We start from the raw sequence: 17,657 nt of genomic DNA on the forward strand, positions 1-17,657 counted from the left end.
AATATTTGAAATGTGTACAAAAAATTCAGAGTTTCCTAATATTTGTTATGTCCTTTTTTCTTTCTCTTTTTTTTTGCTTTAATGACAGTGTGCACTCAAGATAGCACAGACTCCACAAGATTGTGCAAAACCATACGATCCATTTTAGATAAAAATTTTAGATGAGGAAAATCTGACCTTTTGTACAAAGCAGTTAACATGGTCAATATCACATGTTTGCTTACGTTTATAGGACCTAGAAATAGTTCAGAATATTAAATATTCAAGTTATCCAACATTTACTTTCATAGTTTTAAATATTTAAAAATTCTAAAAGCTTCTGGTTATTTCCAATTTTAAATGGTAAATAAATAAACAAAACAATGTTCAATGTGGGCTCAGACTTTTAGACTTTTTTTGTATATGTATGTGTGACCGTCAACTGCTTAGTTGTATAAATTAGATAAATGTAAGCAGCTCGGGATAAAGGCGTCTGCCAAATACCGTAAATACATGTGTATATGTATCTTTAATTTTTCCTTGCCTACCTGCTTGTTTGACCGTGTGTGTGCGCGTGTGCGCGCGTGTGCGCGTGTGTGCGTGCGTGTGTGTGTGTGTGTGTGTGTGTGTGCGTGCGTGCGTGCGTGCGTGTGTGTGTGTGTGTGTGTGTGTGTGAGGGTGTGTGTGTGTGTGTATTACTGTGTATGCTACCATCTGGTGGACATTTATAGAAATGTATTAAGGTTAGAAATGTCTCCAACACAGTAAACTACATGATGCTGTAGGCTAATATATAAACACTGCAGTCAGTTTAATGTGTTTAAATCCTACAGTTTTACACTTTCACAATCTCCCTGAAACCTCAAATTAGTATTAAGGGAAAGGGTTACTACAATCCATAAAAAGGAAGGATATTACATGTTAGTGTAAATTTTAGTGTAAAAATATCCAAATCATTTCCCAAGTACTTTTATTCCACTGAAAAGCAACAGTTGGTTCTAATTGGTCACAGGACTGTTACTTTGACAACTAGCAAACCGCCTGCAGTTTCGGAAGTGCCTCACACCGGAAGTTGAAATATCAGCTGATCGAGGTGTTTTTGATGGAAGTTGCCGTTGGATCTGTGCGAGGCTTTTTATTTGTTTGTTTGTTTGTTTGTTTGTTGTTGTTGTATTGTGTCGAGCTGACTATAAACCTCAGCTGGACTGAAGTATAAATACAGGTTTAATTAGTGCGACTGAATCGCGGAGGGAATTGAGGCTTTCTGAACAGTCTGGTGTCAGTGTTTTGAAATTCGCTAGCTGTTGAACATCACTGAAGAAAGAAAACAAGGCTAGGCGAGTCACTGTGTGTGTTTGTGTTGAATCCGTTAGCTTATTGAACTACCAGTAATCTGAACCTGAGAGCAACGGCAGCTAAACTAGCTAGCTTGGTTCATTAAACGGTAGCCGTATGCTGAATTAATACAGCAGAGTAAAGCAAATAAAAAGAACGTGTTTTTAGTTCAGGGGGCGACTAGGTTGTAAAACCTGTGAGAGAGTGTGTGTGTGAGAGAGAGATATTTCTATTAACCTGAGAGGAAAGACAACCTGTAAGCATTCGCGCCTCACACATGTTGTTGTATTTATGCCACGTTGTCATTTTAAATATGTCTTTTTAGGTGAATGTGCTTGTATTGCGTTAGCTAGTATTTTCATGCCGATATCTAGAACACATTTCAAAGCCCGAGGAGGTTGATGTGGACTGTGCCAGAGGTGCAGGTGAAACTGAGGCTTGTGTAGCAGGAGTTTTTAGTCTGTGGTGTGAGAGAGGAAAGGTCCAGCTCTGGCCCAGGCCGAGAAGCCCGCTGAAAACCCAATGCTGGATCTGGAGGTGGTTCCTGAGCGCTCTTTGGGAAATGAACAATGGGAATTCGCATTAGGTAAGACTCAAAATACAAAGCAGCTTAGGAACTGGTGGTTAAGGCTTTGGGCTAGTGTTCAAATCCTAACACCACCCAGTCCTCGAGCAAGATCCTTAACTATCACCTGCTCAGTTGTGTTAAAAGTAAATTGCTTCTGGGGGGGGGGGCTCCTGATATATGAATTAATGTACACTGTACAAAAAATAAATGGGAAGAATATTAAGCTTTTAAATGTCTTAACAACAAAGCATTAGTCAGGAATCTAGTAAGAATTAAACATCCTTATATATTATATTGATATGTTTATTTATTTTGTAATGTTTATTTGAATTTTGTACACTCATGCATGTGTTTGCATTTCATGTCAAACATTTCAATCATTATCATGACTATATATAAGTGAATTTCCCTGTTTCTAGCCCCCCCAAACAGTTCACTGCAGCAGAAGTACACGAGGAAATGGTGGCACACGACGTCTCAGGAGTACATTTGTTTCATTCTTGCTAATTTCCTGAACAATGTTTTGTTGTTAAGACCATTAAAAGCTTAATATTCTTTAAGCTTAAGCCATTTTGGACTTGGCCCTTTTTTTTGTTTGTTTTCGTTTTTTTGCCCCAGGAGTGTAAAAGAGTATAAAGATAGTCACCTCACCTCACACTGCATGTAGCCTGTATAATGTTTTGAAATGTATTTCTCTCTCTTCTTCTTTATTCCTCATTCTTTGGCTAAAGAATACATTTCAAGAAGCTGGTACAGATGGGTCTGTTAGCCCATGTTGATGTTCATATACAGAAGGTGTTAACTACTAATGAAAACAATTGTTTTTCTTTGTAAAAGGAATGCCATTGGCCCAGGCCATTTCCATCTTGCAGAAGCACTGCCGAATTATCAAGAATGTCCAGGTGCTCTACAGTGAACAAGTAAGGATTGACCAATCATCGTTAGATTATAAAAACAGAAAAAGGGTGTGGAATAATAAAGGCAAACTGATGCTAGATTTTATTCCTTTAACATCATTCTCTTCCTTACAGATGCCACTCAGTCATGACCTCATACTCAACTTGACTCAGGATGGAATTAAACTGCTGTTTGATGCTTGCAATCAAAGACTGAAGGTTGTGTGTGTGTGTGTGCGTTCAGTTGTGGAAATTGAGAAATTACTCACTTTTAAATTTGAGTTTCTTTTGAACAGTTTTTTAGTTGTGTTTTGTGTTCTATCTGTTTTGTTTGCTGTTTACACTTTGTTATGCATTTACATTCACCTGTGTTCACTGAGTCAAGCATTATTATTTGCAGGTTATTGAAGTGTATGACTTGACCAAGGTGAAACTGAAATATTGGTAAGTAATATACATGTATATCTTCATAGTTATATGGTATATTTTACCAGTTTGTCCAGTACAGGAGAAAATACAGAATGAAATAACAGTGAAAATTGTGTCAAATGCTATTATCAAGACTCGTTAGAACATTACTGACCAGAAAATGGCATCTTAGACGGTGTTTGCAAGACTTTTGGGAGGGGAAAACGTTAGCTCATATCTGCAGCGCCACCTGCTGGGGTTAGAAGTGTACACATGTGCAAGTATTGCACAGAATAAACATCATCTTTTCTTCCTTATTTTACAGTGGAGTACATTTTAACTCTCAGGCAATAGCACCCACCATAGAGCAGATTGACCAGTCCTTTGGCGCTACTCATCCAGGAGGTACGGCGTGCAGTCTCTACTGCTTTCTTTGCTGATTTTATATGGACTGCAAGTGTACAGTCAGTTTAAATGTCTGTTTAGGGATGTCTGCATTGAGCATGCAGTGACCTTTCAAAGAATTCCTCATGGTAATCAAATAATTGTCCCACCATACCCAGTGTACAATGCTGCAGAACAGCTCTTCCATCTGAACTTCCGAGGTCTCTCGTTCTCCTTCCAGCTAGACTCGTGGAGCGAAGCCCCGAAATACGAGGTAAGCTGTCTGTCTAGATTGTTGCATGTGGTTTTCCCCTGATGTATTGCAGCTCACAAAGCTGATCATACTCAAGATTCTTCCATCATAGTCCAGAAATTGTCACACCTGTCAACTTGTCTAATTTCAGGAAAAACTAAAATATACTGTATGTAAGCAGTAAAAACATGACTGGGTATGCTGCTAAGTAATCAATGACATGGTGGTGTGATGCTTTTTACCAACCCGAAGTTGCTTATTTTCACACCATGTCCTGTTCTTCTTAGACCACAGCAATTTTTCAAAATGTATCAATTATTATTTATGAATGAATGACACTTCACAATATTCCCACCCCCTGCCGCCGCCGATTTATAATTACATTTAATGTTGTGGAATGTCTGTGAAACAATTTAATTCTTATCACTTACGTTATAGCAGCTATAAACAGGAATTCCCTCAGTAGCCTTTTTTTTATACTGGAAACTCTTTCCATAAATGTTAAATAAAGATCTCCTTGCAGAAAGCTTCACCATAAAAAAGTTATAAAGTTTTCTTTGTTAAATAACAAATTATTTAATATATATTGTGAGCATCAAGCTCTGTGATTTAGCTGTTACTATAGAAACAATAGTGTATTTGAAAATATTGTTTTATTAGTATAAACCTGTCATTTTAATTACACTCACCAATTCACCATCAGAGCTGTGCTGTTCTAGATTAATCAACACTTTCTGACCAATCAGATTCGAGAATTTAACAATGCTATGGTAAAATTCTTAAAGACTGAGAATCAGATATTTTGCGAATCTGCCATCTAGTAGGTTTAAAAACAATAGCAAAAAGCTCAAAGGCTTCACTTTGCTATTGAAATATTACAAAGTGACATGATTTTGTATTAAAGTAGAACTTCTAGAAGTTAAACCACTCTTCTAAATGAATTGATAGTTTCCTCCCATCACCCTTAACTATTATAAATTCTTTGTATATTATAAGCAGGTATTTTATGTTCAAGAGTACATATGAGTGTGTTTTGCATGCTAAAGCCGCATCTACACCCGCATGCCGATCCATTCCAAGTTATCTTACTTTGACAGCCTAACTTTGCCCATGGCTTGGCCTCCCTGCAGATTCCTCATGGGGCTACAGTGAAGAGGATGTATATTTACACTGGAAACAACCTCCAAGAAACCAAGTAAGAGCGGTGTATTTGTGTTTGGGTGTGTGTACGCATGCCTGTCATTTGAATCAAATCATAATTTCAGAACACAAAATCTTTGAGACTAGGCAGAAAGGTTCAATACTAGAACACTCAACCTACTTCAATTTTATTAACACAAAAACCAGTTCTCATAATCAATATTTTTCATGATCGTGTTTTTCAATAAAACGTGTACGTGTGTGTGTGTATTTCACAAAAGTGAGTATACCCCTCACATTTTTGTAAATATTTGATTATAGCTTTTCATGTGACAACACTGAAGAAATGACACTTTGCTACAATGTAAAGTAGTGAGTGTACAGCTTGTGTAACGGTGAAAATTTGCTGTCCCCTCAAATAACTCAACACGCAGCCATTAATGTCTAAACCACTGGCGACAAAAGTGAGTTCACTGCCCTGCGGCCCAGTCTCTGAAGGGAGGGGATCATGCTCTGCTTCAGTATGTTACAGTACATGTTGGCATTCATGGTTCCCTCAATGAACTGTAGCTCCCCAGTGCCGGCAGCACTCATGCAGCCCCAGACCATGACACTCCCACCACCATGCTTGACTGTAGGCAAGACACACTTGTCTTTGTACTCCTCACCTGGTTGCAGCCACACACACTTGACACCATCTGAACCAAATAAGTTTATCTTGGTCTCATCAGACCACAGGACATGGTTCCAGTAATCCATGTCCTTAGTCTGCTTGTCTTCAGCAAACTGTTTGTGGGCTTTCTTGTGCATCATCTTTAGAAGAGGCTTCCTTCTGGGACGACAGCCATGCAGACCAATTTGATGCAGTGTGCGGCGTATGGTCTGAGCACTGACAGGCTGACCCCCCACCCCTTCAACCTCTGCAGCTATGCTGGCAGCACTCATACGTCTATTTCCCAAAGACAACCTCTTTATATGACTCTGAGCACGGGCACTCAACTTCTTTGGTCGACCATGGCGAGGCCTGTTCTGAGTGGAACCTGTCCTGTTAAACCGCTGTATGGTCTTGGCCACCGTGCTGCAGCTCAGTGTCAGGGTCTTGGCAAGCTTCTTATAGCCTAGGCCATCTTTATGTAGGGCAACAATTCTTTTTTTCAGATCCTCAGAGAGTTCTTTGCCATGTTGAACTTCCAGTGACCAGTATGAGGGAGTGTGAGAGTGATGACACCAAATTTAACACACCTGCTCCCCATTCACACCTGAGACCTTGTAAGACTAAAAACTCATATGACACTGGGGAGGGAAAATGGCTAATTGGGCCCAATTTGTACATTTTCACTTAGGGATGTACTCACTTTTGTTGCCAGTGGTTTAGACATTAATGGCTGTGTGTTGAGTTATTTTGAGGGGACAGCAAATTTACACCGTTACACAAGCTGTACACTCACTACTTTACATTGTAGCAAAGTGTCATTTCTTCAGTGTTGTCACCTGAAAAGATATAATCAAATATTTACAAAAATGTGAGGGGTGTACTCACTCTTGTGGGGTGTGTGTGTGTGTGTATATATATATGTATGTATATATATATATATATATATATATATATATATATATATATATATATATATATATATATATATATATATATATATATATATATATATATATATATATATATATATATATATATTATATATATATATATTATATATATATATATATTATATATATATATTAGAGACAGTTTTGAAATTGCAGTTGTACACCATATCTATAAGAACAAGCTGGTAAAAAGAAATGCCTAAGATATCTGTCAGGATATTTTAGTCCAAAACCTGGTTGCCTCTGCCAAGAAATTAAAAGTTGGCTGTAGCTGCAAGATGATAAGTATACACAAACTAAACATAAAGCATCTTAATATGTTCTGCATGAAAGACTGGGCCAAGGTTCCTCTACAAGTGTAGATTAACATTGTTAATCATTACACTGCTGTTATCCTTTCCAGGAAAATCCTTAGCAACTACACTGTATGGCTAAAAGTTTGTGGACACCTGACCATCACATTCATATATGCTTTTCAAACATCCCATTCCAGGTTTAGTTCCCCTTAGACTATTCTAATCTCCAGTCTTCTGGGAAGACTTTCCACTAGATTTTTGAGCATAGCTGTGGAGATTTGTGGGCATTCAACCACAAGAGCATTGTTGATGTCAGACGGGAAGACCTGGGGTGCATTCGGCATTCCAGTTCATCCCAAAGGTGTTCACTGGGGTTGAGTTCAGGCCTCTTTGCAGGACACTCAGATTCCACTTCAGATCATGTCTTTATGGACCTCACTTTGTGCACAGGGAAATTGAATCATGCTGGAACATGCTTGAGTCTCTTAGTTCCAGTGAAGGGGAAATTGTAATGCTACAACATACAAAGACATTCTATACAATTGTGTACTTCCATCTTTGTTGTGACAGTTTGGGGAAGAACCACTTATGGGTGTGATGGTCAGGGTTCCACAACCCTTTGGCCTTATGTGCGGTATACGTATTGTGGGGGTGCCAATAATTTTGAAACCTGTGTTTGGCAGAAAAAGAAGTTTCTTACGAAATCTCAAGTTTTAAATGTGATGACAAATGTAACTGTGTGAAATTCCCCACCGCATTCATGCTTAAAGTATCATTACATGCATTATTTATTTCAAATATGAACAGTTTTGTATCATATCATTAGTTACATCATTAAGATTTATGTGGGGCTTTTTTTTTTTAAGAAAATAAAACCTTCCTGAATACTGATTTCATGTGGTTGTATCCTGAAGTATAGTTGGCACAAATTCTCTGGGTTCTTTTCAACCTTAAAGAGAGATAAATGACTTTAAGTTCTACACGTTTGCCAGAGTGTCTATTAATGTAATCCTGTTCAGTTTGAGTGCAAAGAGAAGTGTTGGATATGCTCCCTAGACATGCAGCTAATTTAATGGCCAATGCTAATGCATTCTTTTTTACAACACATTAGCTGTAGAATTGAGCATAGGATTTAAAATACCATTTTCGTTCAAGTGCTTAAATGACTCCAAAACTACTTTCCTCGTGCACAATCTGTATATTACACATTACTCACTCATATTCTCTCTCTCTCTCTCTCTCTCTCTCTCTCTCTCTCTCTCTCTCTCTCTCGCTCTCTCTCTCTCGCTCTCTCAGGGCTCCTGGGATGCCCCTGGCCTGTTTTCTCGGTAATGTGTATGCAGAATGTGTGGATGTTCTGAGAGATGGAACAGGGCCTCTGGGTCTCAAACTGAGGATCCTCACTGCAGGTTTGGGATGATATTAGTCTGTAAAAATCTTGTAATACTGTGGTGATTTAACGTAGAGCTGCTGTTGAATTCTTGAGTCTGATTGGTGTTGAAGCAGAAAGGTTTCCTTAAGTTCATTTTCTTATAACAGCACGGCTCTGACAGTAGTGCTAGCTGTAATTTAAATCATAGGTTTTTTTTAAAAGCGCTTGTTCTCATATGTTTAGTAACTCATTCCCAGGGACTTGCGTATACGTTGTGTATATAAGAGTCCGTATAGATTGAGGACAAAGTTTTTTTTATGATTGTTACGGCTGAAAATGCTTGATCTTGCTGCGGGTTTTAAAAAAAAATTGCGGCAACTTGCAGAGTTTTTTGTGCTTTTTTTGCGGAAAACTCCTTGAATTTGGTGAAATTGCAGTTGCACAAAATTGTTTTGCACTTTTGCGGTGATGTTTGTTGGTAAATTAGACCTTTTTGCTGTACTCATGTAAATCGAAGAGGGTTTTTGGCTGAATGTGCGTTGTGATGACATCACAAGATTGTGTCTTGGCCCAAATCTGCAGAAAATCTACAGTAATTTAGAAAAATTGTAAGCTCCTCTGAATATTGCAGGGTTTCCTTGATTTTTGCGTTAATTTCTGCGATTACAAATTCCTGGAGGGACTAATAAAAGGCTAATAATCTAACGGTGTGTAATTTAAGGTTACTAATAAACACAAACGTGGCTACTCTAGGCTGCAGCGGGTGGAACACAGACGCTCAGGAGGCAGGAGTGGGGGGAAAAAGTGCTCTTATTTTAAAAGCGCACTTATTTTGGCTCCTTGCAGGAGGGTGAAGAGCAGCAGCTCCACTCTGGCCGCCAGCCGTGTGTTCCTCCTGCCTTACATGCAGTTATAGGAAACTAATGAACTTCAATGTCTTCACTTTGGACTGAATCACACCACCCCATTGTTGATTATTTTCCTAGAAAAGCATTTCCAGTATTTGTTTTATTCCTTACATTTCCTTACAATTTGCAAGAAAAGATAAGTATATAGCATTTCTCATTTTCCACTCAGCCAAGGGAAGCAATTCTCCAACGCAAGCACTGACACTGATCGTGTGTGTGTGTGTGTGTGTGTGTGTGTGTGTGTGTGTGTGTGTGTGTGTGTGTGTGTGTGTGTGTGTGTGTGTGTGTGTGTTGTTTCTCAGGCTGTGGTCCAGGTGTGTTGGCTGATGCGAAAGTGCGGGTGCTGGAAAGGAACATCTATTTTGGTGATTCGTGTCAGGATGTTCTGAGTGCTCTGGGCTCCCCACATAAGGTTTTCTACAAGTCTGAGGACAAGGTCATTACAATAATCTCATAGTTTCGAAATGCTTACTGAAAAGCATCTGCTTGGTTTCAGCACTTTACCATCGCTCACTCAAAGGTCTAGGGCTGCACTTGCCACCTCTCTAAAATCTCATGTATTTACAAAGTCCTGTTTAATTGTCATGGTATTTCCTTATTACTGGACTTTTCACAAAGCACTTGAATTAACATGTCTCTAGCACACATTATGTAGGTTTAGTTTTTCAGTCATCCAGGACAACAGGGACATCTAAGGGATCCCATTCAATTGGGGGGGAAATCCACAGGCTCCCTTATTAATGCAGCATTGTTTTTATTATTATTATTATTATTATGAATGTAACACACATTCCTGTTCTTGTGTATTTTCTTTCACTGTGTACTAACCTCCTCAAGGATGGTTTTAGCTTAATAGTATTCTTAGTCCCTGACCTAGTAAACTAGCATGATTTTTGATAGCATTTACAAAACACTTCTATAAGACGTTCTGGACAAGGGTGTCTTCTAACTGCTGTAAATGTACATGTCTCTAAGATGTATAAAACTCTCGTGTCATCTTTTAGATGAAGATCCACTCTCCTTCACCACACAAGCAAGTCCCATCTAAGTGTAATGACTACTTTTTCAACTACTTCACCCTGGGAGTGGTAAGTGCCTATAGTAGGAAAGCAGCTATTTTTCTGCAGCTTGAGCCAGTCAGCTCTGTCCACAGCATGTTCTACTACTGCATTATGTAGACCTAGGTTTTCAGTCATCCAGGTCAACAGGAACATCTTAGGGACCCATTTTAATTGTGAAAAAAAGCCGCATTGATTGATTTATTTATTAGGTGTATTAGGCCAATTTGTATTAGGCAAATTTATTTATTAAAGCCAGAAGAATGTTGTGTTCCTGAATTTTCCACCTAAAACCACCAAGATTGTTACACTAAGTGAAAAGTTATTTTGTCATATTAGCAGGTATATTGAAGTTCACTGTATTTCTACTATATATATATATATATATATATATATTACATTTTATATATACATTTTATATATATATATATATATATATATATATATATATATATATATATATATATATATATATATATATATATATATATATATATATATATATATATATATATATATATACACCATTTTATACAAAATTATTGAGGAAATTACAACTTCATGCAAGAAATGTGTTGGCCAGACAGTCTGCTTTAATTTTAAACCTGTTCAGGTGGCAAGTCAATTAGGCTTAACTACAATAACTATAACCAGTTTAATAGCAGTTATCATTAAAAAAATTTTTTAATAATTCATTAACAGGTTTTATGTTGTCACTGACCCTACACTGGAAACCACAGCTTTAGAATGTTGTAGTAGGGCAACTGAATGGTGGGAAATTCCCCCAGTGTCCAAAAAACACACACACACACACACACACACACACACAAGTTAAAATGCCTGGGACTTTCCCACCTATCATGATGCAAATGAGAATAATTCAGTTTCCTTGACCTACTACTACAAAACATCAGTGATGGATTTAACTGTAACTTTGTGAATCCTTTGCAATCTAGTGGCGTGCTTGATAGCATTCATTTTGCACTATATAAAGAAATTGCAAGCAGCAACAAGTTATTTTCCATATTTTATACAAATAATTCTTTTTCCTGTGTTCCTTTCAGGACATACTGTTTGACTCCACGACCCACCTGGTGAAGAAGTTTGTTCTTCACACCAATTACCCTGGCCATTACAATTTTAACATGTGAGTCTTGTGCTGCCTTTGTTTAGCTCTGTTTAGCACTGCAAAGAGAATATGGGTGGAATGATGATCGTTTCCTCAGACGATGGATGTGAAATGGCTAGTTTTAGTAGTGCAGAGCAGAAATGCCAGGGGAATTGACTGAATAGGTTTTTCCTCATGAACCATCACATTTCTTTAGATAACTGAAGTTTCATTTTCTAAGGTGCTTTATGGATCTTAGCATGATTTGTGGTAGTAATATTAATACACATAATATTTGTTTCAATTTATAGCAAGTACTTTAATGAATTTGACGTCTTATATTTCACACCCTTCCTAATTTCAGATATCATCGATGCGATTTTAAGATTCCACTCATCATTAAAAAAGGTGGGTTAAAATGTTTGTCAGACTTTTTTCCTGAAAGTATTTTTACATCTCACCTATGTAGAGGTCTACCGATTGATTGGTTTTGCACCGATAACCGATTGCTGAAAATATCGGTTGTCGGCAAAAATCCACACCAATATTTTTTAATGTGATTCTACAATACGAGAGCGGCCTCTAGAGGCAAAATAAAAACTATCCCAGACAAATTTTGTTGTTATTTAACGTGGTTTTTTTAAATTCATTTTGGAGGTCTCTATTTTTATTTGTTACTTGGAGTGTTACATTTTGGTTCAGTTTGGATGTATATCTTTAATTTACTTTAATACTTATTAATAGTTAATAAATCAGTATTTATATATTAATATATTATTTCAATTTTAAAAAGTACCGCACATTTTAATTTCTATTTATTTTCGTGATAAAATTCAGCAATATTTTACTTTGTGTTATCTGATTAATCGGTTATCGGCAGGTACTGCCTAACTTAGTTTATTGTTATCTGTAAAATCCACTATCGGTCGTCCTCTACACCTGATACACTGACACATATAGCTAGTCTTAAAAGCCTTCGTGTTTTTCAGATGGACCTGATGCTCAGGAGGAAGACTGTATCCTCACCACCTACAGCAAGGTGACTGCACATAACTTTCACCACTGTAATAGAGTGCAAAATGAGTCAGTGTCCAAAGTTTTGTGGTGATTGTGCTAAATGTATTTCTTCCCATTCAGTGGGATCAGATCCAGGAGTTATTGGGACACCCTATGGAGAAACCAGTGGTGCTTCATAGGTAAGAGAGACAGCTGAATTTGGAAAAATGTCATTGTTATTCAACTTTTTAGTATTTCTATAATGGATGGTTAAAAATATTTCCTAAGCATCTGGTATAAATGTATAATTCCTAGTCTTCGTTACTAGCCTTTGGAATCTGTGCAGTCATTTTTGTTTCTCAATCAACATAAAACCAACTCTTTTTTTTTGTTTTTGTTTTTGGGTAATGTATGTGTGCTTATGGCTCATGGACAAGAATGTTGACATGACTTCCTCTACTGAGAAAAAATCTATGCTATATTTTGAGCACAGATGCTATATATTTGTAGATGCCTATAGATTAGGCTGTAGCAACACTGAGGTATTCAGTTAAGGTATTCATAAGCTGTTGGTAAAATCCATGGAGGACTTGCAATTTTATTTTATTATTTTTACTAAATCAGTGATCCACTTTTCTGCAGGTCATCATCCGCTAATAACACCAATCCCTTCGGATCAACATTCTGCTACGGGCTGCAGAGGATGATCTTTGAGGTATGAGAGTCATGCTGTTGTATGTGGGACTTGTGTTTCAATTAACATATACACTCACCGGCCACTTTAATAGGAGCATCTGCTCGTTCAAGCAATTATACGATCAGCCAATCCTGTGGCAGCAACACAATGCGCACATTCATACAGATATAGGACCAGTGCCAGATGGGCTGGTTTGAGTGTTTCAGAATCTCCTGGGATTTTAATGCAAAGCAGAGAGCAGCAGTTCTGTGGATGGAAACGCCTTGTTGATGAGCGAGGAGAAAGGCCAGATTAGTCTGAGCTGGCATGATGTCTACAGTCACTCATATAACCGCTCTTGATAACCATGGAGAGCAGAAAAGCAGAACTGCCACTTACTGGATTTTTATTTTTTAGCACGTGAGCAAAGCAGAGTGCTGTGACCCTCAATATTTCGTGCTATGTGTGTGCGGTCTGCTCAGTCATTCACGGCCGAAGCAAACGCTCCACTTGTGTACCGCTCACTCGCACCAGTAAAACCAAGTTTGCCCAAATCCCTCTCTGACATGAAATTTCTCTTTGTAATACATTGCTTGAATAAATGCCTCAATTGCAATAGTATAGATAATAATTATGCTATTTGTGGGTGACATTCTGTTACAGGCTGTGCCTTTTTATTTAATTGTATTAATTTATAAATAAATTTACCATGTTTCTGTAGCATGTTCTCGCGCTTTCTGGCAATGTGCTGCTTAAAATTCCAAAAGGAATCTCACAGTCTCTCCACACTCCCTTTCATTTATTCTCCTTCCTCTTTCTTTTATTGTTTTACTGTGCATTTATGTATAAGATTTGCTACTTTATTAAAACAATGTTTGAACCTTAGACCTATTACTTATTTTGCAGTTTCTCAAGCCATCATATCACAAAGTGCATTCTGGGTTGTGCGAGCGGGGCCAGGCGGTCTGAGCTAGCAGAGCAGAATCTTAAGAAAGCCCCTTTCCGCTCCGGTGGAATTATAAGCGGTCCGCTACCCGCTCCGCTCAAATGCACTGATCTGCATGATTTTATGTACAGTATAGTGCTGCTGACACATGATTGGCTGATTGTATAATCGCAAGAATCAGCAGGTGTACAGGTGGTGGTGTTAAAGCATCCAGTGCGTGTTGGCTTTTCAGGTAATTTTGTGCACACCCACAGTGAAGTACTTGATGCACAGAAACATGTCACTTCTGTCACTATGCTTTCAGGTGATGCAGAATAACCACATAGCATCAGTGAGCCTGTACGGAGCCCCTCGCCCTGCCAGCCTTCCTCGTGCCGAACCGAGTGCTCACTGAGATTCCCGTCCTGCCCAGTAGGGCCCACCAGCGCAGTGTGCCTTCCCTCACTGCTGCCATCACACAAGCTAGAGTCATGTGCCGGGCGTTCCCCAGCCTTCATCCTTCTGCTGCACACCAGGATGGGTGTCTTCCCTGACCCCCTTTATAGAAACACACAACAGACTGCATTGCTTCTTCCTCTCCCTTTCTCCTCCATTTTTGTCAGTGTCAGCATAGCACAGTGGAGCATTTATCCCCTCAAACCACACACACCCACAGTTGAACTTGTACGTTAATAAGCATTGTGCATACATTTTGCAGGCTTAGAGAAGCTGCTATGGCTTTATATTTCTACATTTGTCCCACGTAAAACACATGCATTTCATGACTGGTTGCTTTATTGCACATTACGCACTCTTTATACACACATTCAGTTAATTTCAGTACAGCAGTGACGGCACGCACATCTAACACAGATCTATATATGGCGCACTGGCATCCACTGCATGAATAAAGTGTTGCTTTATGTTTTTTTTTTTTTTTTTTTTAAGGTAGGATTGTGTGATGTACATTATTACAAGCACAAATGAGTTGCACAGTGATGGAGTGCGTCATTGCTGTGAATGTTTTCTTGGCCTGAGTTTCTCACGTACAGACAGAAGTATACGCAGGTTAAGTACACAGCATGGGTTTTCTCCCTTTGTAATGCTGTGCAGTGCAATCTTCAGCGTAGCATTAGGTTGGTTGCCCATCATCGTTGTGTGCTGTTTTAAGGTAAAGCATTGATTTTTAACATTTGCACTAAACATGCATCACATTTACTTGACATTTGATGTCTTGACTTGTTTCCACACAGGACTGTTGACTGGATTATTGAGTGTGGGAGGGAGAGATTATGTGAAAGAGAGAAAGAGGACAGCAGAGGAACATTGATTTTTCAAGCTCTTAAACGCAGTCCTCTTGCCTTTCTGGATCTCATATGGATCCCACCACACACATACACACTTTCTATACTCCCTTTCATCCTGCTTGTTGATTTAATCTCCTACATTTTCAACCATTTCAACACAATCCTTTTTTTTATTTGCCAAAACATTAGCCAAAGAAGGAAGAACAGGCAGATCATCTTAATTTACAACAGTTTTTTGTTTCAATTACTCCCCCTAAATCCTCATTATTATTATTATTATCATTATTATTATATACTCTTGTATACTTATTTAAAGTTATTTTATTACTAGATATATCCCATCCTATGTTGTTCTGTGTTTTTTTTTTTCCTTGTTTCTGGTCTACAGAGAGGACTGCTGTCAGACTTGCTGTACCAGACAGACGTGAGGTTTTCCACGGTACTCTGCTGCCGTGTCCGTTTATGTACAGATCTGTAAATAGTGTATTCTTAAAGTCTTGTCCTTTTAAGCTCAAGGTACCATGTTGGGTTCAGATCAAGTTGAACTCTGGAAATTTCTCGTCATATATGCTTCATATTGTCCTTTCAAATGGAAAGAATTCTGAGTTTTCAAACAGGGTGGTTCAGATGGACACTATAGCAGCGGCCCATGTTTGACCATGGTTGGGAGGCGATGTGAGATGACTGCAGTGCTTACAGGACCGTGTTAGTATTTTATGTTCATCCAAATAAATGGAGTCTAATCATCCAGCACTTGTTGGTGGTTCCCTTGCTAAATAAAACACACCGGATTCACCTCGTTACCAGGTTTAGAGTTGTGTTTGACGAGGCAAGTCGGTAAACCAGACTGCAATCTCTCTCTCTAGGTCCCTTGTTTTTAAAATTAAAGCAGAGCCCCACAGTGTCGGATGCTTCTAGACAGAAATGTGGGGATGTTTTCTTCTGTAGCAGTAGTGTCAGCCTCCACTGAACAAATCTTTGCAGCTCTGTGTTCTGCAGTATGTGATGCAGGTGTATGTTTGGCATTGATTGGTTGCTTTCACGAGTTGTGAAAGAAGGCTGTGGTTCATGTTCAGTTTTTAGTAAGGAAAAAAAAATCAAAAGTTGGAGCCACTGTTAACGCGGTCATCTCCCACCAAGCTTGATTGGGTGTAAATAAAATTATTTAAACTGTTTTGTGTATGATCGAGCATGTACAGCTAAACTCTAAAACCAGTGGACTGTCTGTTACAGCCATCTTGCACCAAAAAAAACAAACAAACAAAAAAAAACTACATGAGTATGTATGAAAGGAAAAATGTCACGAAGGGCTGAGAAAATGAAGTCATGAATCAAAGTTCAAACGTGATTTGGTACAACCATGGAAGTTCTGTTTACCTGTAAAGACACATTTTTAAATTCGTTGCTCCAGATTATTCCCAGCAGGTCGTCGGCTCTTCGTGACTCGACGTTCACTCTGATGGTTGTGATGTTTCTACGGAACAAAAAACGCGCACTTTCATAGAATCTATTTGAAGTTCTTATGAACAGCTTTTACATTCATAAGAAGGTATTTTTTTACATGCACAACTGGAGTCTCGAGTTCAGAAGTTCATCCAGGAAATTCTGAGAAGAAGCAGCACAACCACTCAGTCATACCATTTAGAAAATGTTAGGAGAGAGTAGTTTGATGGGCTGATTTGCCTGCCCAGTCTCAGGTGGATCTTTTTTAATGTTGGGAGCAAATGAATGCTTCATTTTCATCAACATTCTTGCTTATTTCCTGTTTTTGACTTTATGCGAATGTTGCAATGGAATGATTCAAAAAATGGAACTTCTGTTCAGTGTGATGCACATATAAATGCTTGTATGTATTGTATTCCTGACATGTTGTATGTTTTCACCCCTAACCCCCATCCCCCCCCCTTCTCCAAAGTAATAATTTTTTGTGGATTCAGTATATTTGGCCCATTTCTGGAAATGGGATTCTTAATTAAACATTGTGAATCATGATTCATTGCAACGTGGTGTTTCCTATTTCGCAAGTAGCACTTAGAAATTTGCTAAAAATTTATCAGGCATACATTCTGTTGGGGTTTTTTTTTGTTGTTGTTGTTCATTTGTTTTTAAAGCAATAACCCTAGCTGTCGTGAATGATTCATGGAAAGGGCCAGCTATAAGCTTGCACAAGCCCTTTGAATCCATGCAAAAATGCTGTGACTAGTTTTTCTCTCGTCTAGTCTACTGAAAGCACGATATTTGCAATTTTATAAACTGCATTAACTTTTGTTCATTAAATATTGTTACAGTGTGTTCAGCAAGACTAATATTTGAAGACTGGATGTAATAAATGGGCAAAATTCTGGTGTTTGGGTTTTTTTTCCTTTTCATTTTAATGGAAATATGGAAAAAGAAAACCTTACATACTGTACATAGTGCATGCTCAACTTCAGTGCTCTGGCAC

General features: G+C 38.3%; 2 protein-coding genes across 3 annotated transcripts in view; one reads left to right on the plus strand and one right to left on the minus strand.

Moving 5' to 3' along the window:
* Positions 1-1,037: 1,037 nt before the first annotated feature.
* Positions 1,038-15,964, plus strand: phaf1 (phagosome assembly factor 1). Of its 2 annotated transcripts, none has more exons than XM_047152914.2 (16): positions 1,038-1,900; positions 2,720-2,802; positions 2,914-2,997; positions 3,179-3,222; positions 3,512-3,591; positions 3,750-3,844; positions 4,921-5,018; positions 8,161-8,273; positions 9,447-9,580; positions 10,149-10,232; positions 11,267-11,349; positions 11,675-11,718; positions 12,300-12,349; positions 12,448-12,506; positions 12,949-13,021; positions 14,233-15,964. In XM_047152914.2, exons 1-16 carry the CDS (start codon positions 1,837-1,839, stop codon positions 14,320-14,322), a joined length of 1,278 nt encoding a protein of 425 aa, XP_047008870.1. In that variant the 5' UTR covers positions 1,038-1,836; the 3' UTR covers positions 14,323-15,964. The 2 variants fall into 2 exon arrangements, with proteins under 2 accessions (XP_047008870.1, XP_017321345.1); XM_017465856.3 differs by having other exon boundaries at positions 1,039-1,900; positions 4,954-5,018.
* Positions 15,965-17,561: 1,597 nt separating this feature from the next.
* The window catches only part of b3gnt9 (UDP-GlcNAc:betaGal beta-1,3-N-acetylglucosaminyltransferase 9), a 4,378-nt gene continuing 4,282 nt past the window's right edge, over positions 17,562-17,657 (minus strand). Inside the window, exon 2 of the mRNA XM_017465860.3 lies at positions 17,562-17,657. This exon is cut by the window's right edge and continues 2,110 nt beyond it. The gene's annotated coding sequence lies outside the window, so the exon portion shown is untranslated.

This window comes from Ictalurus punctatus, chromosome 4 (assembly GCF_001660625.3).
Source record: "Ictalurus punctatus breed USDA103 chromosome 4, Coco_2.0, whole genome shotgun sequence".
In the NCBI taxonomy this organism is placed as follows: Eukaryota; Metazoa; Chordata; class Actinopteri; order Siluriformes; family Ictaluridae; genus Ictalurus; species Ictalurus punctatus.